Genomic DNA, 27,676 nt, shown 5'->3' on the forward strand with positions numbered 1-27,676 from the left:
CTAAAAACCACCTAGATGCAGCGATCTATTTTGATCGCTACATTTAAGGGGTTAATCAGCCAGATTTGGGGCTAGCTCTGATCCTGGCTATTAAAGCAGAGTGTCAGCTGTAACATACAGCTGACACCCGCGAGTGATTGCGCAGGCTCAGCTGCTGAGCCTGAGCTGTCTTCTTGCCACTTTCAGCAAGCATTTTAGGCCCTGCCTCCTGGTGGGGCCTAAAGGGCTTCCATACTTGGCAGACCAGAGGGCCATTGTTAGGCCTCCAGTTTCCATTGCAACCATCGGCACCCGCGCAATCGCGTCACAGAGGTGCCGATGTGCTAAAAACCACCTAGATGCAGCGATCGATTTTGATTGGCAGGATCCTAGGCTAACTCCGGTCCTGGCCTTAGAGCAGGGTTTCAGCTGTAATATACAGCTGACACCCGCTGGTGATCGCGCTGGCTTAGCTTGTGAGCCTGCTCCATCACTGTCACCTACAGTTACATGCTGTTGCGTTAAGTACTTAACTGCAGCGACGTAACTGCACATGAAATGTTGTTATAGGGGTTAAACACTTTCTGGCATATAGCAGCGTAACTCTCATAGAAGTAAATGGAGAAAGCAGTGCACATGTACGACTACCTCTCCATTCATTCTCTGCCTAGATGTGATGGTTGCCTCACCCTACGGGAGACGTGTATCCAACATTGTGGAGGTAGGTGTGGATCCCAGAGCTGAGAACCGCATATATTAAACATTTATGGCATACCGGGTGAATATGTCATAAATGTCTAAGATGGGAATAACCTTTTAACAATAAATATTTACTTTTTTGTTACCTTTTAAGACCGTGTCCAAAATTCTGTGTTGATTAATTAACTTATATATATTTATAGCAGTTGGAGCTGGGTGACACAGAGCTCCAAACCCTCTGCAAATCCATATATTTAAAATATAACACTGGCTGCTTGCCAATGTTTCACACACAAAATAATCTATTTGATAATAATCTATTTCATAACTCTACACATCTAAAGGCATCACCTGAATAGTCTTCTGAATCTCTACATTTACAAGCAAAAGTCCACGAAAGGCGTCAATTAAATCATTATTGTCCAAACGATCCAAAGCAAAAAATCGTTGTCCTCCTAAAAAAATTATAGATTTCGTTATAACAAAAAATCTAGCTTTGATGTTACCAGACTCGCTGGATTTATATTAACAGAGATTAGGCCTCATGCACACGGCCGTGCCCGTAATCACGGCCCGTGTGCATGGGGTCTAAAGTATGGGAGCACAGCCCGTAAAATACAAAAAGTAGGACATGCTCCATAATTTCCGGCACAGTTCTACGGCATGGACACCTATGCGTAGCGATACGGAAAGGTGTCCGCGACCAATAGAACTGAACAGGTCCGTAATTGCAAACCGTATTACAGTCCGCAATTCCAGAGTTTTTTTTACAGTCGTGTTCAGTAGACAAATAAGTGAACGGTTGACCAGATCAAGCCCAACCGACCACACTGAGTCTTATCTTTCAACATATTCCACTGTTTATTTGGGGAAACTACATAGAGCTTGTAAAATCTGTATTCAACATCTACACTCAACTTATTGGCGTCCAGGCTTGTTATTCTGAGACACATTTTTAATTGTATTTTCAATGTATATCTAATAAATCACTTCTTATTTTTACCAACAATTGGCCTGTATGCACTCTTTTGTGTTCTTTTGGGTTTGCATATATATGTACTGTGAGTGTGTTCCTACATGAGGTCTGGCACATACATCACTACTATCCAGATGTAAAGCATTAGGCGTCTTGTGTGTATAATCTTTGCTATTCTTTGGTTTAATCTATGTCACATTGTTTTTAATGTGTGCTTTGTATTACCAGTCATTCTTGCAATATTTTCAAGTTCTTTTTCTGCATTAGGTCCAAGAGCTATGACATGTATAATGGCTCCGCTTGATGTTATATTTGGAAAACAAAGCCTGGTGTCATAAGTGTCTTCTCCATCTGTCACCAGCACAATTTCAGTTCCTCTTGCTGAACCATCTAAATTTGCATTCACCTGGATTTGTGATAAATACAAACACATTAAATACATATAACATTACGGTAGTTGGAGCTTGAATTTTAGCTGAATTTTAACATATTTTTACCCTAAAATAGACCTTTTATTAGTGATAGTCATTGTCTACCGTAAATTTTAATATATTACATGTCTATATTAGGGTAATTGGGTCAGCGCTAGCGTTACAACAATGATTGGCGGGGGGGGGGGGGAACGTTTTTTTTTGGGGTGGGTATTTTATGTGCATTTATTATTTATTTTTTTTTTGCACTTTACTTTACTCTTTTTTTATTACTATGGTCTGTCCCTCAAAGGTCAAAAAAGACCTTTGGGGAACTTTATATATATTTTTTCTTTCTTTTACACCATGTTTTTCCACTGTAACTGGGGCTGCACAGCAGCCCCAGTTACAGGGGAAATCAGCCCTCTCATAGTGACGATTGTCACTAACTGGGCTGTGCTGGGTCTAGTAATACCCAGCAGCAGTCTGTCAGTAATGGCACCCGGCGATCATGTGACCAGTCACATGACCACCGGGAGCAATAGAGACAGCGCCGCTGCTGCTGTCTCTATTCCTATACACAGCGTTCATTGAGCACTGATGAAGAGGCCGGTCCGGCCTCGAAACGCGTAGGAAATAATACAATATTTGATATTACATTTGCTTGTTTTAAATCCTCACTACTCAATAAGGGTTTTACCAGTTATCAGTTTTTTTCCTCAAACTTTTCAAACTACCATTTGTTCGAGACGTCTTCTGTGTTCAAGTCAAGTGTCCGAGACGACTTCACCATCTGTGTCCTTGCCAAGTCCATTGTACGAGATTACTTCTGTGTTCAAGTCGAGTATCCGAGACAAGTTCCAATAGTCTGGCACAAGCCTGCTTCTGATTATTCGGCACAAGCCAGCAACCCAGGTACTTCCTCCCTAGTGCCTGTCATTGACATTTTGTTTGAGCAGCTGCTACTCCGCTACGGCAGAGCGGCCCAGGGGGTCCACATACCCCATAGCCATAACAGGCTGTACATACAAAACAGACGTTCTCCCCTGAAGATGCTATTTTAAGTGGTGAAACATGTAGGGAGACTAAATCACATCCATGTGGACTGCTGTTCTATACAAATCAGGGGCGTAACTAGGAAAGACTGGGCCCCATAGCAAACTTTTGACTGGGGCCCCCCCTCCCCAGGGTGTCATACAACCCCCCCTTGTAGATAGTGCCTTTTTTACAGCCCCCCCTGTAGATAACGCCATACAGCCCCCCCCTGTAAATAACGGCATACAGCCCCCTCTGTAGATAGCGCCATACATCCCCCTGTAGATAACGCCATACAGCCCCCCCTGTAGATAACACCATACAGCCCCCTCTGTAGAGAACGCCATACAGCCCCCCTGTAGATAACGCCAAACAGCCCCCACTGTAGATATCTACAGAGGGGGCTGTATGGAGTTGTCTACAGAGGGGGCTGTATGGCGTTATCTACAGAGGTGGCTGTATGGCGTTATCTACAGGGGGGCTCTGTATGGCGTTCTCTACAGTGGGGGCTGTATAGCGTTCTCTACAGTGGGGGCTGTATGGCGTTCTCTACAGTGGGGGCTGTATGGCGTTATCTACAGAGGGGGCTGTATGGCGTTATCTACAGGGGGGCTGTATGGCGTTCTCTACAGAGGGGGCTAACGCCATACAGCCCCCCTGTAGAGAACGCCATACAGCCCCCCCTGTCCCCCTGTAGAGAACGGCATACAGCCCCCACCTGTAGGGAACGCCATACAGCCCCCACTGTAGAGAACGCCATACAGCCCCCCCCCTGTAGGGAATACCATACAGCCCCCCCTGTAGGGAACGCCATACAGCCCCCCCTGTAGGGAACGCCATACAGCCCCCTGTAGGGAACGCCATACAGCCCCCCGTGTAGGGAACGCCATACAGCCCCCCCTGTAGGGAACGCCATACAGCATCCCCCCTCCCAAAAAAATGCGACCTACAGTGTGTCCTACAAAAGACATGTATCCCCTATCCACAGGATAGGGGATACATGTGTGATCGCTGCCATTGATAGGGAGAACGGGAGACTGAAAGTCCAACGAAGTCCTCCATGACTAACCTCTGACTTACGGCGTCTGCGCAGCTCAATAAAAATTAAAGGAGCACTGGTCACGCATGCGCACAAGCGTGACCGGCGCTCCATTCATTTCTACGGAGCTGCCGACACATACCCCGGAAGTCCGAGGTTTGTGATGGAGAACTTCAGGGGACTTTCAGTCCCCCGTTCTCCCTATCAATGCCAGCGATCACACATATATCCCCTATCCTGTGGATAGGGGATACATGTCTTTTGTTTAATGGCAGAGTGGGGAGATACCTCCATGCTCTGCCGTAGTGTTCAGTGGCGTCGTGCTGTAGCAGCCATAGCAGCTGCTAGCGGAGCCTCCGGCCATGGTGGGGGCCCGTGCTGGCGGGTGAGACAGGCCCCCTCATGCCGTGGGCCCCGTAGCAGCCGCTACGGCTGCTACGGCGGTAGTTACGCCACTGATATAAATATAAGGTGTATTTAGGTATTGCAGAGGACACGAGTGGTAAGCTCTGTTCATGTCGTCCAAGCTAATATGGGAAATGCCTCCAATTTCCGCTAGATAGGAGTAATGTCTCCAGCACTAAGCTGCAGAAAATACGAGGAATGCCACCCATATATACATTAATATAAATGCTGAAAGTGCTTTTAAACTGGGATACATGTTAAATGCCAGTGTTGTCATCTGAGTTATAATGCAAGAGGAACGCCTGCAATACCAGCTATTCAAATAGAAGGAGTACCTCCGGTGCTCACCTGGAAAAATAGGAGTAATAACCCCAACATAATATTATTATTTCATTTGGAACATTCAAATCTCAGTGGCTGTGGGAACATATATTAGATATCAGTACCTCTGCTACCTGCACTATAAAAGTAAAGTACTGATAAACGTAATACCGGCGGTCCATGGACAAAATATTTTAATGTGCACATGTCCGTCCTTTGTGTCTGTGGTTTGACATCATATACATTTTTTAGAGTATATCATTTAACATTTTTAGTTTTAAATTTCACTATATACAAAATAAATCACAGTTAGTGGGAGTATCCAATTGGGTTGTGTTTGCACAAAGTTTCTGTCCAATACAAATATTATAGTGTAGTACTCCCCCTGTGTGGTGTGAGAGACCTATTTTGATTTATTAATTGCCCTTAAGAGTGTAGCATGATGTACATCTGAAAAAAATCAGAGGTGTCGTGATCCAAACAATCTATCTCATATCTATGGATAGACTTAATCTAGGCTATGGAAAACTCCAACTTTTTAGCTACACTTAAAGGGATTGCCCTAGAAATATTATTATAAATAAAAAATAAAATATAGACATAATAAAGTCAATGACAATCTCTTTCTAACAAAGCTAGAACCAGTCCAGTATCTCCAAATGCATTGCTCCAATTTCTCTGCTAGATTTTCTTCAGGCTGGCAGCTCAGGGGGCGTGTACTTTCTGCTGAAGCTCCTCCCTCTCCCTGTCATAGATTGTATAGTCAGATTGTTCTGTTTCACTACCTCTGCTCCTCTCTTGGAGAAGCTTTACAAATGTCGCCCATTACATGTATTTTTATAGGGAGAGCCCAGCCCTATGTAACTCAAGGAAAGGGAGAGCCTGCAGCTTACACACCGTGAGAGGATGAGCAGGAGAGTGGAGAGCTCAACACTGTATGTAAGCAGTACTGTATGCAGGCTCTCTCTCTTCATCTAAACAGACTGCTGGCTCTCCTGTGTGTTTCATGCAGTGTGAGTCTCCATCCACACTACAAGCTGTGTTTTTGAGTTAAAGCTTCTCTACTTTTTTACTGACAAGCAGAGAAGTCATTTTCTATTGGCTAGTGGCAGTTGCAGAGTTGAACTGAGCATGTGCGTCCTCCCTCATTAAGCTCAGTAGGAGGACGTCGCATTACAATACAGATTGAACACCAGTGGGCGCCACTATTATGAAGTGAAGATAATATCTCGCAACTGAAGCATTTTTGTAACATAAGATAAATTACAAAACAAATTAATTTTTAACGCTGAATTATATTGCAATAAAATGTAATAGTGGAACAATCCCTTTAACCCAAAAAAGGAATTTGAGAAGAGTTTTTTCTTTTAATTTAAGCTGCATTATGAGGCTGGGTTCACACGACCATGTTACGTCCGTAATGTACGGAACGTATTTCGGCAGGAAGACCCGGACCGAACACAGTGCAGGGAGCCAGGCTCCTAGCATCATAGTGATGTACGACGCTAGGAGTCCCTGCCTCGCTGCAGGACAACTGTCCCGTACTGTAATCATGATTACAGTACGGGACAGTAGTTCCACGCAGAGGCAGGGACTCCTAGCGTCGTACATCACTATGATGCTAGGAGCCCGGCTCCCTGCACTGTGTTCGGTCCGAGTCTTCCGGCCGAAATACGTTCCGTACATTACGGACGTAACATGGTCGTGTGAACCCAGCCTTAAGATTCAGAAATGCTGGTACACTACCTCTAGTCCAGTGACAATCCCAGAACAAATGTTAATCCCTTCATCAGTTGCTGAAGATGGAATCAGTAATTTCAGCTTCTCCCAATGTCGTTCATTTATTTTCTCTAGTGACGAAATGACAGATGCAGTCCCGGAGAACTGGACAATTCCAACATAAGTTGAGGTTCCAAAAATCTGGGTAAGGAATATGTCCACAGCCTCGTGTAGTCGTCCTAGACGATCGTTCTGCAATTGATTAAATATATTCCTTGTACAGATTTGTATGTTTAAAAATGAATACATGAAATAAGGACAAAGACAAAAAGTTAAAACTATATTATTAGTGCTTATGTATATGAGTGTATTACATCTCCATACAATCTCCGAGTTGTATGGAGCTGTAAAACGGCACCCATACACTTCTATGGGGCCCTACTGTACCTTCCTATTCCTATGACTTCATACAAAGTTGTTTTTTTTCTGTCCGATTTAGTAGAAATCTGAAGAAAAAAAAATTGTAGCATGCTCCATCAGAATCTGAGTTACTGGGATGTTGTTCCCTAGAAGCATTTTTTCTAGGGAGAATAACTTCATCATACAGCCCAGTATGGAGCAAGTTGGATTGCCTAATGTTTGTAGTATAGAGCCACAGGTACTCCGCCATACATCCACCTGCACACTGCTCATCCATGTTCATGAGGCATAATAGTAAGCAGTAAGCACCACAGAATTGTCAAGTATAATTCACATGCGTGCTACTTTCTCATTCGACACAATGTGATACTGTATTAGTTTATATATCTTAATTTAGTATTATTTGTATGTAATACTTACATCTTTGTTTTCATTTATTTGTCTTTTTCAAGATCACATATGATCTATCATAAAATATTTTCTTTTAGAAACATTATTAAAAAAACAATGGTGAAATTCCAAATGTAGCAAATAGACAACAGACATATAATATATCTCCTGCATAAAAAGGAAATGCAGTGACAATATTATGTAGCATCTGACCCATGAGTGTCATTTTTAGATTACTATCTATATTTAGCCATAAAGGATTTAGTATTTGAACACCTTATTTAATTATCCAAAATCTGGGTCAGATACTACAGTATATATATATATATATATATATATATATATATATATATATATATATATATATATACAAAAAATAAGTAAATATATATATATATATATATATATATATATATACATACACACTGTATATATCCCAAACCCCTAACATGTTAGTCATGAACTAAAACAATTTACAGAAACTTCAAATATATATCTTGACATATTGAACATTTTGCAGCCACAGGGCTTCCTCTATTGGAGACCTCTATTTTTTTTATTTCTCCTGAAGCAGAAATTGATTAACAGATATTTAGGGGGGAATACATAAAGAGTTCTTCGCCACTAAAGTGGCGTATAAAAAGTAGCGCTTTTTGGCGCACAAATTTTTTTGTGCAAATGTTTGTGATCTTTTACCTTTATATGCCACTTTCGTGCCTTTTTAGGACTTGTCCACACGTAGCGGAATTGCTGCACATTTTCTGTCCAGAATTGCGGAGGGAAAATACGCAGCAGAATACAGTAGCAGCAAAGTGGGTGGGATTTAACAAATCTCTTTCACACGCTGCGTAAAAATTCCAACCAAAAATTGACCTGCGGTGCGTATGTCAATTACTGCTGCGGAAAGTGGACTGAATTGCTGCGTTTTTCAGAAGTGATGTCACCATCTTCCAACATTAAGAAAAATGCAGCAAACTACGCACCATTTTCTGCAGTAAAAAATTTTCGCAGCTGGAATGTCTGCTACGGAATTGCTGCGGAAATTTTCTGAAGCAACTTTATTACGTGTGGACAATCCCCTAAAGTGGCTGAACGGAAGTGGTGAAGCTACCCACGGCCCGACAAGTTTACTATAATTTACGCCAGAAATTGGCATATAACTTGGCATAAAATATAGCAAAAATTGTGCGGAAATTTCACCTTGTGGTGCATAGACAACCTAAGATGCAACAAATTTATTAGGAGGCGTGCACCTCTTAATAAATTTGTAACAAATGATTCCAACATGATTCAGTCTGAGACTGGCGTATAAAATGTTTCTTTTAGTAAATCTTTGCCATAGTTTATTAATTCCGTTTATGATGACAAAGACTGATTGTAAAAGAAATGGCAGAAAATCAGCTGTAAATGGAAAGAGGCAGAAATACTTGTGTAATGTCCACCATTAAAGGGGTTGTCCACTACCGGACAACTCATGACCTCTCCACCGGAGAGGTCATCAGTATATGATCTGTGGGGGTCTGACACCTGGACCCCGCACCGATCAGCTGTTCCGGCTGCCTGCAGGCACCGGATTTCATTGCACAGTATGCAGTGTACGGAGCCGGAAGCAGTTGGCTCCGTACATTGCATACCGGCCGCGCTGCAGAACTGCAGCTCTGCTTCTATTTACTTGAATAGGAACAGAGCTGCAGTATTGCAGCTCAGCTGCTATTCCGTGACGAGAGCCATCTGCTTCCGGCATGGATGTCTGGTGCACAGAGACAGCAGGAGTGGCTGATCGGTGCGGGGTCCTGGTGTCTGACCCACAGATCATATACTGATGATCTATCCGATGAATAGATCATCAGTTGTCCGGTGGTGGAAAACACCTTTAAACACAATTTTTTTCTGATATTACAAAGTTACATAGGTTGAAAAATGACATAGGTCCATCAGGTTCAACCTTTCTCAATAAATTACCCGTCATATTCTAAAAAGGTCCAAATTCTTATGCTTATTAATTTCTTTATATATCTTTATAGTGGCTGGATTTCTGTTTTTATAATACACAGATCCAAATCCCCTGTCCAGCCAGAATTCAGATAAAATTCTGCCTGCCTGCAGTGTCCATTAGGAGGAGCTTAAGAGCTAAATTGATACAGTTTATACATTGAACTCAATTATGAAATATTATGCATTAAGCTCCTTCTAGTGGTAACTGAAGGCAGCAAAAATGTAATTTTTTTAACTCTGTCTATGGAGGAATATGCAGCTCTCTAGCAGATAAATAGTGCTCCGTTATTAGGATATATTAAGAAAATAATCAGAAGAGAATGATAGACCTAAAAATGGCATGTTATTAAGGTCGGATGTGCGTTTTGCCCGTGCAAAAAACGCGGCGTTTTGCGCGTGCAAAAGGTCCGTGTGTCATCAGCATATGGTTCGCGGCTGCATGATTTTCATTCAGCGGGCATCATTATGACACTCTGTTTTTATGCTTGTAAACAGAAAAGCACGTGGTGCATTTCTGTTTTCATTCATTCATTTTACTACTGTGGTGCGAATCACGCATGGCACCCGGAAGTGCTTCCGTGTGAGGAGCGCGATTTGCACGCACCCATTGAGTTCAATGGGTGCGTGCAGCGCGAAACACGGCCAAATATAGGACAAGTCGTGAGTTTTACGCAACGCTCATACGCTGCGTGAAATTCACTGACAGCCTGAACGGCCCCATTCAGTAACATAGGTCCGTGCGACGCGTGTGAATGAGGCTTTTTAAAGACGAAGGCCTCATGCACGTGACCGTAATTTTCAGCCGTAATTCCGAAATCCGTAATTATGGATGAAATTGCGGACCCATTCATTTCTATTGGCCACGGACTCCTTTCCGTATATTTACGGATATGTGTCCGTGCCGTAGAAATGATCTGCATATTATAGGACATGTCGTATTCTTATTGCCAATTGTGGCATGGACTCTATGGGTGCTTCCGCAATTGCGGACGGCTACGGATGTGTATCCATAGCCATAGGGTCCGTATTTGCGGACAGCAAAATCCCTTATGGTCGTGTGCATGAGGCCTTATAAAGAATTATATAGTGAATTAAAGTAGTTATGTTAAAAGTCCATAAGAGAATAAACGTTGTCTCTTTTTGCCTTGTTCCAAGAGATGAACTATGTTGGAACCCACCAGTAACATGCTTCCAGATACATCAAGGACTAGAGTAATCACTCTGTCTCTAGACTGCAGCAAAGTGAAGGATGGGACAGGAAGACTGATGTCAGGACTTGGCGGACTGGAGCTTATATCTATGGAGTTCTTGATAACATCCCATGTACTGCGAAAATTGCACATTCTGTTTTGTAGATTTGGAGCTTCTGTGTTGTGGGTACTGGAGTCACAGAAATCAGTTACCTGAAAAATGTATTGATAATTAGTCCAAATAAATGTATGCATAAACAGGCTCTATATTTAATATTTAAATATTAATATTTAAAGAAGCACTCTGAGAAGTATTCAGATAGAAAGGAATAACTAAATAAGGTTATACTCGCTGAGAATATATATATATATATTGGGGGATAGGTATTTAATGATAGGTATTTTTTACTTCCACTCATCATAACATACAGCTGTGAATATTACACCCCATGCACATAACAAAGCTGTACAGTGGCACATAGAGCTTTTACAGGTCTGTCTTATGGACCCGCAGTCACTCCATGTGCCACTTTATAGCGTCTTCCCTGGCATTTTCTCACTGATAAAATACCTCTATAAGGGCGGGTTCACACATAGCGGAATTTCACTTAAATTCCGCTGCGGACACTCCGCAGCGTTAATCCGCAGCGGAGCCGTTTCTCCATTGACTTTCACTTTAATTTAGCAGTGTTCGTTTACACGATGCGTACAATTCCGCTGCGGAGCATAGGCTGCGGAGCGGAATTTGGTGTCCGCAGCATGCTCTGTCTGTTGCGGAGCAGTGGCGGACTGGTTGCGGACTCATGGCGGAATTTCTCCATTGACTTCAATGGAGAGTCAAAATTCCGCAATGAAGTCCGCAGATCTTATGTGTGCTGCGGAGCGTATTGTTTTTACTACCATGACATTTCTTCATTCTGGCTGGACCTATGTATTTCTAGGTCTACAGCCAGACTGAGGAAGTCAATGGGGCTCCCGTAATGACGGGAGCGTTGCTAGGAGACGTCTGTAAATAGTCACTGTCCAGGGTGCTGAAAGAGTTACGCGATCGGCAGTAACTGTTTCTGCACCCGGGACAGTGACTACCGATCTCAATATACATGTATCTGTAAAAAAAAATATAAGTTCATACTTACCGAGAACTCCCTGCGTCTGTCTCCAGTCCGGCCTCCCAGGATGACGTTTCAGTGTAAGTGACGGCTGCAGCCAATCACAGGCCAAGCACAGGCTGCAGCGGTCACATGGACTGGAGCGTCATCCAGGGAGGTCGGGCCGGATGCCGAAAGAGGGACGCGTCACCAAGACAACGGGCGGTAAGTATGAATTTCTTTGACTTTCACTAGGGAAAGTGCTGTCCCTTCTCTCTATCCTGCACTGAATAGGGAGAAGAGAAGCACTTTTCCTGCAGTCCGCAGCGGCCAGTCCGCATCAATTTTCTGCACATTTTGTGCAGATCCGCTGCAGAATCTGCAACGCAGATTCTGTGCGGCATTGATGCGGACAGTTGCGGAGGAATTCCGCCATGTGTGGTCATGCCCTAATAGGGCATACAAGGGAGCATGTAATTATTTTTTTAACCTCATCCATTTTAGGCCCAGTTCACACAGAGTTCTTTGACGCTGATTTTGACATGGAAACCGCGTCGGAATCAGCAGCAAAAAAATGACCAATACTGCCTCCCATTGATTTCAATGGGAGGAATTTTTTATTTCCATGGCGGTTTTTAGCAGCTCGCAATAAAAAAAAGCGGCATGCTCTTTCTTGCTGCAGTTCCGCCTCTGACCTACCATTGAAATCAAAGGGAGGCAGAGAAAGAGTTTTTTGTCCGAGGCGCTCAATGGCCGCGGGCAAAAAACTCCACGAAAATCAGGGCAAGAATTTGCAGGCAGGTCAAAATCTGCCTCAAAATGCAGATTTTTCTGCCTGCAGCAAAACTCTGTGTGAACAGGGCCTTTTATGGTTTTATGAGACAGAAACGTCTGTATGCTTCAGTATGAAATTGGAGGCACATGGAGGTATAGTATGGGACTATAGAGTGTCGTATTAGAGCCATGGGCATGTGGCCTTAATCGGTTAAAACCGGAGAATCTCGTCTCTAGATCAGTGGTGGGCAACTGGCCACAGCACACAGTGTGGCAGGAGAGCAGAATATGTGCTCACAGGTGTGTAGTGTCTGTGTATTATAAGATCCTGACAATTCTCTCATAAGAATTAGAAAAGATTGTTACTTATCCAAAATGTTACTAATTATTGTTCTAATATACAATGAGTAATAATATTAATAGTAATTATAATGAGAACAATGATAATAAGTATCATAATAAGGATAACTGCTTTAATATGATTTATAAGTGTTCTGTTATAAAATGTTTATGTAGGTGCATAATGGCCAATCCAAATCACTGAATACACAAGTTAAAACTTAAAGGAGAACTACTAAAACTTATCAATATTCATGACAATTTACAAGTAAAATGTGATTCACAGCATAAAGAGGGATTATACTTTACACACTCTCCTGACATGTCATTAGATTATACCAGGATATATCATGTACTAGAGGTTTACTACACATGCATAATACAGAACCATTAAAATCAATGGGTTTTCAAATCTAGGACCGTGGAAGAGATCGGAAACAAGAGCCAAATGAGATTGGTCTGAAGCCTCCACAAAACGTTGGTGGATATTCTTGCCCACCAAAACTACCTTCTCAAACGTGTCCAAGACTTTTATTTTTTTCTTAAGGTGGACTTGTCCTTGAAAAATCCTTGTCTGGTAGTAAAGTGAATTTATAGACTTAATACTCACCGTGGACAGAGCCTGTGAATACATGATAGAGTCCTGTGAAAACTGGAATGTATCTGGCAGAAATACACAACCTTCTTCATAAAGTCCAGTTGCTGAATCAAAGTGGCAAGCCTTTATAGGACAGTTTTCTCCATGACAGTCACTTGTTTTTATTAAATTTGTACCTAAAATATCAAAGGAACACCTAGAGAAAAAAACGAGAGACGCGTATAACCAAATAAACACATACCAGGATAATGTTCCCAAGGTCCATTGAAATGTCATATATTTTTATGTCCACTCTAATATGCCAAAACTGAGTGGATCCCCCAGAATAATACCACTACACTCGATGATCTTCACTTACGTTAGAAGTTCTAAAATTACTAGTAAATTAATACATTTGGGAAGTGCTTACCTGCTATTTATCCTTTACTTTTGGCTGTTTGGTGGCTTTATAGCTAAGATCAGGTTCTTCCCCTTAGTTATATCGACTAATCTGAATCTAAGCTAGTCTAAAATTCAAGTCCCGTATCATTAGAGGCTCAGGTTATTGTTCTGGCTCTTCCCATGCTTTGTATTGCAGCTCTGCTTTTTTCAATAGGCTCCTGTGCATAAGCACAAGCCCACCACAAACTCACCAGAGAGTCAGTGCATGGGAGATTTCCTTATTTTTTAATTTTTTTTAATGCAGCGATTACACTTTAATGATTAGAAAATATAAGCATCAGTGATTATACATACTATTACCAGGCAACTGAGATGTATATACTGAGACAGATGAACCTCAATGAGGAAGGAGCCTGGAGATCTTCTTTAATCATACCACAGCAGCTAGTATTTTGAGCAGTAGTTTAGCATTTACACATAATAGAACGCATACCTTGTAGTTTCTACTTTGCGGTCTCCTGTAACATAGTAGGGTTTTTCCTCATTGTACTCATCATAGACGCCCCATCGAAGATGTGCCCACTCATGGACAAACACTCTTCCTAGATATTAAATAATGGATGTGACATTATTTTCAGTTTCTATATTAACACAAATGAAATGTGACATACATATGTGTAATCAACGGAGATGGAAAACTCTGTTCATATTAATTCTAGTCTCTAGAGCTTCCAGGGAATACTGGAAGTTGTCGTTTTGCAAAAGCTAGAGAGCCACAGATTATAGACCACTGGTTTACAGGATACGAATGCTAGGGCTTAGTCTTTTTTTTTTTTTTAAGACAACTTTCGTTTTTCATGAATTAAGTGTGATTACGTCTACCATTGTTTTTTAAGTGGTGCACTAAATGTTAAATAAAGGTCTGAATTATATCTAGGGCCAACCTAAAGCGTACCTAACTTTTTAGAATAAGCTGTAATATGTGCCTACATGAGGAATAACACTATTTCTGGCCATTATATGACTTGTATTCTGCATTTTTTTTTAGCACTGTTCCTCTCTGCAGGCTCTATCTATAATTCTCAGTTGTCTCTGAGCTTGTGGGCAGAGCCTAACGGCTATCATCTCTTCTATAAACTGCATGCATAGAAGAGGAGAATCCTGCTCTCCTATCTCTATCCATCACATATATACAGTATATATATATGTGTGTATTTATATACATAAGCTGCAGCAACATGGAGTAGATTATACAACATTACAGACAGGTGTAGCTGAGAATCCAGCATTGGGATGACATAGAAATCTTACCAGTGGCCTGTTTCATTCTCACGATGCTCCTACTTCCTCCCCCTGCTTACCCCTGTGCTCATCTCTAGCAGAGACATTAAGACTCATATGAAATACTTCATTTAAAAAGGACAGCAAAGTTGTATCATGTTGTTACAGTACTTTCATAGTCATAATATATCTGGTAGAAACATTTACCTCTAGGTCCATACACTGAGAGAAGATTGTCATCCACTAAGAAGTTTGGGGTCAGATGGATATATCTTCCTGGCTCTCCACATTGTCCATACTGTAAGGTATAAGGATCATCTCCATATTTCAGGTACGGGTTTGTAATAATTATATCTGCCTGAAATGCAAAACATTAATATATTATCCATATGTATGACGTGTAAATATATTTGTTTTCAATAATTTTCTCTTGCAATTGTAGACCACAGAAGTCACCTCTAAACTTTCCAGATATATCTACCCAGAATGTTCTTTGTACATTCCACGTGGTAAATTCTTCATGCTTTGGGACTGTACACAGCATTTGGACTTCTATATTTGGCAGATGTTCATTTACGACTACAAGGACTACATCCCAATTCAGTGCTGCATTATGGAAAGAAAGTGGTAACCATTTTTGGCACATAACTAATTTAGGGCAAAGTCTTCTTCTCTAGTTAGGTGAAACACTATACAACTGCATAACTTGTTTCAATCATACTGCACAATGTAAACCACCTTTTAATTTGGAAGATGTTAGTAACAGTATTGCATATTCTAACATCAGATAATAAATTGAATGCCCCCCCCCCAACAAACATTTACCAGCCTCAAGTTAAATTTAAGTCACACTTGTTAGCTGAGTCACGATAAAAAAACATAACTTCCAGCATTACCAGCATTACCTGCTAAATGATTGGAGCATACTGGTACTATGGTATCTTAAATAGTATCAGCCATATACTGTAAGGGCTCTTTTACACTGACAAAATTTCAGGCAAAAGAGTGTTCACAGAACGCTTGTTCCCGATCATTGCCCTGTGTGAACACGGCAACGATCAGCCGATGAACGAGTTAATCGTGCCAATCGTATAGTTTCTGCAGCCTAAAATGTTATCGTTGTCACCAGCACATATCCCTGTGTAAACAGGGAGACATGCTGCCGACATGATAGAAATGTATGGGGATGAACGATCGTAGTAACGAGCGCTCATTCGCATACATAGCTCCTTGTGAAAGGAGAAAATGAGCACCGATGAACATGCTGCCTCGTTGATCGGCACCCGTTGTTACGGCCAAAATGGGCTAAGGACCCTAAGTAAAACATGTAGAAGGGGGGAAGAGAAGGCATCAAAGTGAAGCAAGACACCAAACAAATTCAGACCACCAGAACCCTATATTAATCAGACCCCAGACCATACCTCAAAATTCAGACCCCAGACCAGACTCCTAATTTAATCAGACCCCAGACCAGACCCCTAAATAAATTCAGACCCCATACCAGACCCCTAAATCAGAAACCAGACCAGAACCCTAAATCAGACCCCAGATAAGACCTCTAAAAGAGACCCCAGACCAGACCACTAAATGAGACCCCAGATTAGGCTACTAAATCAGACCCCAGACCAAACCCCTAAATGAGATCCCAGACCAGACCTCTAAATAAGACTCCAGATACCTAAATCAAACCCCAGATCAGACCCCAAAATTATTAAGACCTGAATGACCGTGACTATTGAATACTAATAAAAGCTGTGTGCTAACCCCACAGATTTTTAAAAAAGATCATTGTTATATATGTCTTTTTTGGAGAGAAAACAAGGGTGGTCCTGATAAAAAAGCATTGATGTTAAGGTTTCCGGCGTTTTGCCTAGTGCAGTCTTGGACAAAATTAGCACTAACATGTAGGGCATGGGGGAAACTATAGGATGTAGTCGTAGAACATGCTCAAGATGAGAATATTTTCTAAGTTGTAGCAATTGCTTAACCACTTACTGTGCTGTATGTTTCTGTCGCTGGTTTTGTATAATCATTTCTTGGTGTCCAAGTAGATGGGATAAGGATTTTAATATTTTTTATGAAAAGTCTTTTCTTTGTGGCCTGAAATAAATAACTTGTTGCTTCTTTTACCATTTCCTAGAACGGAAAAAAAAAAAAGTTTTTATATGAAATTGGAATTTTGGGTAGCCTTATATAAGAAGATACAATATTTCACTAACAACGACTAGTAAGACATCTGCCTTTTCTTGGATGCCTTTTTGCTAAGGGACATGAGGAATAAATACCAACCTACACTTTTCTGTGAGAAAAAGGAGGAATCCTGTTCACTGCATAAATCATTTCAACGGTTTGTTATTTGGGCATTTACCCATTTTTGAGACCAGGCTATAGACTTGTCCCATGTTTACCTAGTTTAACCCTAGTTGAAGCATACAGTACACATTTTAAAGAGGTGGACACTAAACTGCTTAGGAATTCCATTCATGATGTTACACCACTGCAATACTAATATTACAGCTGTATTTTGACAGCGACGCGTAAAATAAAGGCTCGTGAGAACAGAACATCGTAATTCCCATTGAAAGCAATGGGCAGATGTTTGTAGGCGTATTAGGGGCGTTCTTTTCAGGCGTAATTCGAGGCGTAAAACGCCCAAATTACGTCTGAAAACAGTGCGTGTGAACGAGATGGACACACAGGTGCACGGCTCGTTACAGTTACAGTATGTGTATCAGAGCTGTGTCTTGTAACGATCTCAGCACCTGTGTGACATCTCATGACCATGGACAGAATTTTATCCACTGGAAGTAAACAATTAATGTTCCTTCTGAATTATAACTAGCAGGGATCTTGAAGACCGTGAGGAATGAATACAGAAAGTATATTGGAAATATATTGCATAATTTTTAATTATATGGTACAAAAAATAATATTGATTTGGCGAAACTGGACAACCCCTTAAAAACCCAGATCAAATGTCAGATACTTGAAAATATAAGGATTAAAGGGGATTTCCACAACTTTTTTATTTTTATTTAAATCATTGCAATGCTTCTGTCTTGTTATATAATAATATAACAAGACAGACGTCATATCAAATAATATAACAAGACAGAAACATAGTCCCTCTTGACTATCGTTTTCACAATTTTATATATTAAAATCAGCTTTATGCTTTATTGTTTATATCCTGATGTTTGTTTACAATATTTTGCGCGTGCGCAATGAAAGCAATTCAATCGTGCATGCGCATTAAAAGTCTGTTCATTGTGCCTGCGCTTTTAAATACAATTAATTGCGCCTGTACAAAAAAATGAAATAAATGTTTGAGCCTTTTAGATTCTGCTTCACTTCTGCCATACACTAATATTCGAGGCATCCTATTGGTCTAAAGCCTCTTCAATACCCGCCGCGTTCTTTCTTAGATTACGCCTCAATGCCAGCCCTATTTTATTTTCATTCATGTTATCCGTCAGTGCCCTTGTGCCCCGCAAAGATGGTATCTACAGTGATAATGGCACTGAGGGATAACACGCGGGCACTGAGGAATAACATGAACGAAAATAAAATAGTGCTCGCATTGAGGAGTAATCACAGAAAGAACGGGGCAGGCATTGAGGAGGCTTTGAACCAATAGCATGCCTCGAACCCGTGTGTATGGCCGAAGTCAAGCCGAATAAAAATAGATAAAATAATATATTTTTTTGCACAGGCGCAATTAATAAAACGCAGGCGCAACGAACTTACTGTTAATGCGCATGCGCAATGAAATTGCTTTCAATGCGCATGCGCTAAATATTGTATGTTACTGCGCATGCATGAAAAATATAAATAGGTCGGAACGCGCAGGTGCAATGGGAAGAGAGGAAGCAAGAAGGCCAGAAGAGGAGCTCGTCCAGAAGTCAAGATTGAAGAAGATCGAACGAGACGTCAGCGGAAGAGCAAAGTTCCGACGGTGGAAGAGTCGCATGACACTAGACGGAATTAGAAGATATCTGCAACTTTGAAATGGTAAGTATATTTAAAAAATACTTTAATAAATATTTAATTAGTATTGCTTAATAGTTTTTCAAAAGTGGACAACCCTTTTAAGGAATAATGTCTTAAGTCTTTGCTGACATACATTCAAATAAAGTCAAAGGTGAAGCTCATCGGGGTGCAGCGATAGCAGTTGCACCCAGGCCCTGGTGCATGAGGGGGCCTAAAAGCCCTTCTGTCAAATACAGCCCCTTTCACACTGTGCTTATGGACTCCTTTTGATGTATACGCCAGCAAAAGCTCCCAAATTATATGTTAAACTTAGGGCTTATTCAGACGAACGTTATATACGTCCGTGATTTTCACGCGCGTCGCACGGACCTATATTAGTCTATGGGGCCGTGCAGACATTGCGTGATTTTTACTCAGCGTGAGTCCGCTGAAAAAAAGTCACGTTCTTCTTTGGGCGTTTTTCGTGCATCACGCACCCATTGAAGTCAATGGGTGCATGAAAACCACGCATGCCACACGGAAGCACTTCCGTGCGACCAGCGTGATTCGTGCAACAGCTGTGAAAAGGATGAATGAAAACAGAAAAGCACCACGCGAAAAGCACGCAGCCGCGCATCATATGCTGATGACACACAGAGCTGTTAAGTGCCTTTTGCGCAGGCAAAACGCCACGTTTTTTTGCGTGCGCAAAAAGCACATGCTCGTGTAAACCCTGCCTTAGGTTGTGAAGGATGCCTAACAGTGGCATCTGTTACCAATAGGCTGTTGTGGGATCTGTTAAACACACTCTTATGACTTTTTTTTATGATGTATGCATTAAATGGATCCCATAATAGTCTATGGGTACTGTCAGGCATTGGTCACAAAATTTCGGAAATCAGCAGTACTCCAGCAAACTGACATAAAATGTCCTTTTGGTAATTGTACTTCAACAGTACTCGCAGTGTCAGGCTGCAGTCTATAAGCCCTCAGATATCAGTAAGGGCATGCCCAGACGTGGCGGAATTCTTCCGCTACTGTCCGCATCAATGCCGCACAGAATCTGCATTGCAGATTCTGTTGCGGCTCTGCCCAAAATGGGCATTAAATTGATGCGGACTAGCCGTTGCGTATTGAGGTGAAGTACTTCCCTTCTCTCTATCAGTGCAGGATAGAGAGAAGGGACAGCACTTTCCCTAGTGAAAGTAAAAGAATTTCATACTTACCCGGCCGTTGTCTTGGTGATGCGTCCCTCTTTCGGCATCCAGCCCGACCTCCCTGGATGACGTGGCAGTCCATGTGACCGCTGCAGCCTGTGATTGGCTGCAGCCGTCACTTAGACTGAAACGTCATCCTGGGAAGCCGGACTGGAGGAAGAAGCAGGGAGTTCTCGGTAAGTATGAACTTCTATTTTTTTTTACAGGTTGATGTATATTGTGATCGGTAGTCACTGTCCAGGGTGCAGAAACAGTTACTGACGATCGCTTAACTCTTTCAGCACTCTGGACAGTGACTATTTACTGACGTCGCCTAGCAACGCTCCGTAATTACGGGTGCACACACGTAGTCACCCGTAATTACAGGAGCCCCATTGACTTCCTCAGTCTGGCTGTAGACCTAGAAATACATAGGTCCAGCCAGAATGAAGAAATGTCATGTTAGGTAAAACCAATACGCTCCGCAGCACACATAACATCTGCATAACATCTGCGGACTTCATTGCGGAATCTTGACTCTCCATTGAAGTCAATGGAGAAATTCCGCAATGAGTCCGCTACACGTCCGCAACAACCATTGTATGCTGCGGACACCAAATTCCGCTACGCAGCCTATGCTACGCAGCGGAATTGTCCGCAACGTATAAACGAACCCAACCACAAAGCTGTGGAAGGCAATGGAGAAACGTGTACGCTGCGGATTTCTGCTGCGGACTGTCCGCAGCAGAATTCCAGAGCAATTCCGCTACGTGTGGTCATGCCCTAAAAGAAGAAAAGCTGCAGCAGTCATCCAAAAATAAGCTTAAAATCTTTATTCATCGAACAATGCAACGTTTCAACCCTAATGGTTTTTTTTTCAAGCAATTAAACAAAGTGCATGGTGGATCTCATATAGGGGTTAGAGCTCCACCTTTTTAATTACATATGCATATACATTAGTGTCTAAATAATACATACATTTCAAACACAGTAGTAAAACAAAAATCATGGATCGTTATGGGCAATAGGAAGTCAAAAGTACAATTACAGCAGTTTATAAAGATGGAAATCCGAATCATAACATAAACCAATCCACGGTGTTCTCGGCGTCCAGCGCTCCCCACTGCGCATGATCAAAAGTTGTACTGCACAAATGCTAGAAATGAGACGCGTCCATATATCCTAGCAACCTAGTTTGTTGCGGTTTTTTTGGGCGCCGTTCATCCGGCGGTTTACTTAATGTGTTAATTTTATTGTTTAAGTTGTTACGATCGCGGGGATACCATATGCATGTGTTATTTGTTTTGACACTTTTACTAAATAAAACCACTTTTTGGGCAAAAAAAGTCGTTTTATTTGATTTTGACTGTAATTTTTAATTTTTTTTTCACAAACTTTATTTAACTGATTTACATTTTTTTTTTTTGTCCCACCAGGGGACTTCACTATGCGATCTGCCGATCGCATATATAATGCTTTGGTATACTTAGTGTACCAAAGCATTATTGCCTGTCAGTGTAAAACTGACAGGCAATCTGTTAGGTCATGCCTCCGGCATCGCCTAACAGGCATTTGCTGAAGGCAGACCTGGGGGTCTTTGTTAGGCCCCCGGCTGCCATGGAAACCCGACGGCGACCCGCTATTTCTTTGCGGCGGCGCCGATCGGGTGACAGAGGGAGCTCCCTCCCTCTGTCAAACACATTAGATGCCGCTGTAACTATTGACAGCGGCATTTAATGGGTTAAACTGCTGGAATCGGAGCGCGCTTCGATTCCGGCAGTTGCAGCAGGAGCCAGGCTGTGTATAACAGCCGTGCTCCTGCCGCTGATCGCGTAGGTAAACTGTCAGTAGCCACGCTATCACAGGATGGATATATCCATCCTCCTGTGCGAACTAGCAGCTGCTGAGGACGGATATATCCGTCCTTCGGTGTTAAGAGGTTAATTAATGGTAATATTTCCAATATGGTAATCCACCTTGCCTTTCCATACCTCCCCAACCCTGGACACATCTCTTTCCTAGAACGAGCACTCTCTGATTTAGATAAATTTGCTGAGAGGATCCTGAAAATGGGGGTGACATATATTTCCATTTAGATCCTGCTTTAAATATCTTTAGGGGCACCTTACATATCTCCGCTTTCACACTCCATCTCTTTCGACAGATATTGAATGAACACCAATTGGTTGACTCTTGGAGGATTCTTAACCCCACAGGTCAGGATTATATTTTCTTCTCACAACCTAACAACTCTTACTGTACTTCCTATTTGACTCTCTTCCTTTTCAAACCATGCCATGATAGCTCTTACCGTCTCTTTTCCAACCCTTCGTCCTTGTTTGTGACCATGGTGTCTTTATAAGACCCTCCTAGAAGAGCTAAAGCTCAGAACCGAAATTGGGAAGCAACTCGATCTATACTTTGCTTCTAATGTCACATCTGCAGGGCCGGACTTGGACTTAAAATCAGCCCTGGCATTTTTAAGCAGGCCCACCGCAGGCCATACGCAGCCGCCAGTGTTGGGCTGGAGTACATGGGACCACCTTTCAGCTATACAAGACATGGGGAGATTTATTAAAACAGGTGTAAATGTAAAGAGGAATAGTCCTGATAGCTCCAACTCCAACGAATCCACTGTTTTTCTACGAGAATAATGAACATGCTCGTTATTCTAGAGGATTTTTTTTGCGGAGTGGAAAAAAATGCAAGCACGCTTATTTCTGCTGCATGTGAATGGGGTATAAAATAGCCCATTCACTTGTATTGGATGCAGAATTGTTAGTGAATTTCATAGAGATTTAGTTGTGGAATCAGAGACTTAGTCCTAATCAAATACTGATTGCTTGATCATGGCCTAATACTGACGTATAAAGATTGCAAATTATACCAGTATACAATGCTAAAATATCACCATAATGTAACTAAATAGTATGGTTTATATTTTATATTCAGCCATATACACACGCACTCACATGCTGGACACATGACACACAGATGCAACCCACAAGCTGGACACATTCGTGCCACTCACACCTCAAGGGCTTGAGAAAGCGCTGTACGTGAAACGGCTGTTGCTTGACACTGTCTTCGTCTCCCCCCCCACACCTTTTTACAAGCATTTAATAATTTTCTACATCAGGTGAGTGCAGCTTTTTTCTCTCTACTTGCATTGTGTTATATATGGTCTTACCTACGAAGCTCAGCACCTCCCTAGACTTATACCGCAGCCCCTGTTTGCGCCTCAATGCGCAGTGAACTGCCGAATGTCCAGAAGGACTACTGGTCCCAGCAGTGCTGACTGATTCTCTTGTACTTAAGCACAAGCGTAATACAGGTTTTCATTTGCTTCCATATTACTGAAGTAAAAATTGTACCTCCTGCCCTTCAGGAGGACTGGAGTTAGAGCTCCAGTAGAAGTATGCCTATCTTTTTACATGTGGACTCATTCTAAAAAAAAATCCTATAGAGTATTTAAAACCTTAATGAGCGATTTCCAAGCGATTTTCATGTTGCTCTATTAAAGGGGTTTTCCACTACCAGACAACTGACGACCTATCCATCGGATAGGTCATCAGTATATGATAGGTGCGGGTCCGACACCCGGACTCCGTACCGATCAGCTGCTCCGGCTGCCTCCAGGCATTGAATAGTATACATTGTACGGAGCCGGAAGCAGTTGGCTCCGTACACTGCATAGCGGCCATGTTGCAGAACTGCAGCTCTGTACCTATTCACTTGAATGAAGGGTCAGGTGCCTGGAGGCAGCTGGAGCAGCTAAACGGTGCGGAGTCTGGGTGTCGGACATGCACCGATCATACATTGATGACCTATACGGACAGATAGTGAACAACCACTTTAAGGAAAAAAGGAACTAATGCTTTCAAAAATCACTGCATGGAGAGATTAAAAAAAGAAATTGCTTGCGACTTGACTAGAGCAATTTTGAAAATATTTTCAAGCTACTTTGTTTCTATGGACAGTGATAAAAGCCATAAATCATAACAAGTCTAGGTTTAGCCTCAGCCTCACAAGCTTGGCTCATCCACTATTTTATTTACACTTAGTGTATGCCCACACGCAAAACGAAAAACGGCTGTAAAATACGGAGCTGTTTTCAAGGGAAACAGCCTTTGATTTTCAGCTGTTTTTTTAAGCATCAAGCGTTTTTTGATGCGCTTTTTTTAGGCTGATTTTGGAGATGTTTTTTTATTGAGTCAATGAAAAACGGCTCCAAAAATTGCTCAAGAAGTGACATGCACTTCTTTTTACGGGGCTTTTATTACGCACAGTTTTTTAAAATAGGCGCAAAAAAAATGCCCTGTCGGAACGATATGCCGTTTTTCCCATCTAAATCAATAAGCAGATGTTTGGAGGGGTTCAGCCCCCATATTTTCAGCCGTTTTTCGGGGCGTTTGCGAGCCGTGTGAACATAATATAATTCTACCATTTGCTAACTTCATCAGGCAAAGTTTCTGCCTCAAAAATAAACCTTTTATCACTGGTAATATTTCCACTTCCAGCAATCCATTCCTTCATTATAATAAGTACCTTAATTAGTCTTATTACACACATACATATATATATATATTTATATATATATATATATATATATATATATGCACACACACACACATACACACACGCATGCACGCACACACGCACATACAGACACACACACATTCATAATTGTCCTACTGTAAACTGTTGTGCCATCGGCAGAAGTATATTTAAGCAATAACCACCACTCCACTTCCTAATAGAACAGTGTCCGTTCGGGACTGTAAGGCCTTATTCACACAAATGTGTATTACGTCCGTGATACGCGAGTGAAAATCACGCGTGTATCACCGACCTATGTTAGTGAATGGGGCCATTCAGACAGTCCGTGATTTTCACGCACCGTATGTCCGCTGCGTAAAACTCATGACATGTCCTATGCTTGGCCGTTTTTCGCGCATCACGCACCCATTGAAGTCAATGGGTGCGTGAAAATCTCGCACGGCACGTGATTCGCGCAACAGGTAAGTCGATGTAGCTACTTACCTGCAAACGCCGATGCTGCTGCAGAATCAACTGAAGCCTCTGGTGCCGATGTGTCCTCGCTCATCCGACACGATGCAGGACCTGTGAGTGACGACACAGCGTGATCTCTCGAGAACACGGCTGTGTCTGCACTGCCAGAAGCTGGGCGTTCTGAAGAGAAGTGGATGATACTTCTCCTCAGAACGCCCAGCTAGTAAAAGTATTAAAAACGCCCCGATGTACGCACATAATACACGCCCACTTGGACTTTTACTTTTAAACACACCCACTTGGACTTTTGCAAGCCTCATTTGCATAAATACAAAAATGGTCATAACTTGGCCAAAAATGCTCGTTTTTAAAAACTAAAAACGTCACTGTAATCTACATTGCAGCGCCTATCTGCTGCAATAGCAGATAGGGGTTGCAAAATCTGGTGACAGAGCCTCTTTAAGGTCCTGTTCACACATAGTTTGATGCCTGAAACCGCCTCCCATTGATTCCAATGGGAGCCGGAGGCGTTTTTTCCTGCTCGCGGCTTTAGCCTCTCGCGGGAAAAAAAAGTGACATGCTCTTTCTTCCCACGGTTCTGTCTCTGACCTCCCATTGAAATCAATGTGACGCCGAGAAAGCATTTTTCGCTACGTTTTTTGTCTGCGGCGCTCAAGGGCAGCGGGTGAATTTTGAGTCAGATTTTTTCTGCCTGCAAAATAGTCTGTGTGAACAGGGCCTTAAGCACATGATATCCAATGCTTTATATGTGCTGTGTTACTAGATGCTGCCATAATTCCCATCATACAATATTATCCAAGCCACTACTATGCCTTTAAAATAATTTTTAAGACACCCAAATGTTAAATAAAAAATAATGTTGAATTTTTGATTTCAGCGAATTTACAACAGATTTACACATGATGATTAATTTTGATTACATTTTTTTTTCAATTTGCTCGCAATATATACACATAGAAACAGATATATATAATGATATGATGTGTATATATACATATATATATATATATGTATGTATATACACATATATGTATATGTATATATATATATATATATATATATATATATATATATATATATATATAACACAAAATCCAATACACAGGACAGCACTCCAAGATATTCCTGTGTATTGGATTTCATTGTTTATGTGAGACGCTGGGAGTGTGTCTGAACAGGTACTTGTGCACCCTATACTGGAAGAAACGGTGCTGCTTTTGTTCTGCTTTTTTTCTGTATATATATATATACACACACACAGATATAATGTCAATTCATCACCATGGCTGCCCTAGCCCTGTACCTAAATACTCTGGCTATGACAGTTTGACTTGTAACTCCACCCCCCTTGTGCCCGGGAAACATACTCCGCCAGGCAGCCCACCCTATAACTATGCTTCAGTTAAACATTAAACATTATAGCAGTAAATCACATCATTCATCAGCTATTATACCACCCGTACCTAAACTTTTATTTCATTATTTATTTAATAGGTCGTTTAGAAATCAACCAATGTTTCCCGTACTACTAGAATAACAAGATACTGAGTATATTCCTCACATGTACTTAGTGCTATAGTCCTACCTGAATGTTCTCAATAATTCTGATATCTTCTTTCACATCTGGGTTGATTGCAAACACAATATCTTCATATCCGCCATTGTTAACCTTTACCAGAGACCCTTTACTTGTATTTAACAAATGAGAGATTGATAGTAATACAAGCAGATTAAGGAGAGCCATTTTACATCTTACTCAGCCGACAAAAGAAACGTTTCTGGAGAGATATATAACTGTCTTATCATATGACCTTTGTTACATATTAGACATTATATGCCATATACGGACAAACAATCTGTCACGGACAAGAACTAGTGACTATAAGGAAATAACTGGGATAAACTCAATTGATCATTTGTAAACAGCAAAAGGAATAGCGGTCGGCGCTTCTTTGGCGGTGTCTGGGGTCTTAACAGGATAAGGAGTGAGACCCATTCAAACCGGTGGCGCTCAGCCTAAAGTCCAGCCATTCAAGTCATGCATGTGGCTAGAATACTAAATGCGGAACTGACCTGTATTTTTATTTTTTATTTCAAACGAATGGCATAAACCAGCAGGAATACAACGCAGCTTGCCTCTAGGTGACGGCCGTTTCACGTTTTAGCATGCTTCCTTAGGCCTCACTTTGCGCCCAATTTCGAAACCATCAAACTACACTTGCTTTCTCACTGTTTTTGAAAACATGGGATCTGCAACTGGATTTCTCCCACGTGCTCGTTCCCCTACCTATAACTTACTGATCTCCCCACTTGAGGACACACATCCAACATACTTGCTCAATTGGGAAAGGAATTTGAACACTCATTTGACTTCTGACCATAATACACAATCAAACACAAATCTTCTATATCGAGCAGGACTTAAAAAGCTAGGTTTA

At 41.6% G+C, this 27,676-nt stretch overlaps 1 protein-coding gene across 1 annotated transcript in view; it reads right to left on the reverse strand.

Moving 5' to 3' along the window:
* LOC142657446 (calcium-activated chloride channel regulator 1-like) overlaps window positions 1-26,982 on the reverse strand; it is a 43,301-nt gene extending 16,319 nt beyond the window's left edge. Inside the window, exons 1-9 of the mRNA XM_075832476.1 lie at window positions 26,824-26,982; window positions 17,035-17,175; window positions 15,247-15,397; window positions 14,252-14,360; window positions 13,390-13,573; window positions 10,567-10,791; window positions 6,611-6,835; window positions 1,880-2,060; window positions 1,030-1,133 (exon numbers count right to left, since the gene is read on the reverse strand). Of these exons, the coding sequence (XP_075688591.1) occupies window positions 1,030-1,133; window positions 1,880-2,060; window positions 6,611-6,835; window positions 10,567-10,791; window positions 13,390-13,573; window positions 14,252-14,360; window positions 15,247-15,397; window positions 17,035-17,175; window positions 26,824-26,982 (1,479 nt within the window). The remainder of the gene's footprint in view (window positions 1-1,029; window positions 1,134-1,879; window positions 2,061-6,610; window positions 6,836-10,566; window positions 10,792-13,389; window positions 13,574-14,251; window positions 14,361-15,246; window positions 15,398-17,034; window positions 17,176-26,823) is intronic.
* Window positions 26,983-27,676: the final 694 nt, after the last annotated feature.

This window comes from Rhinoderma darwinii, chromosome 7 (genome assembly GCF_050947455.1).
Source record: "Rhinoderma darwinii isolate aRhiDar2 chromosome 7, aRhiDar2.hap1, whole genome shotgun sequence".
NCBI lineage: Eukaryota > Metazoa > Chordata > Amphibia > Anura > Rhinodermatidae > Rhinoderma > Rhinoderma darwinii.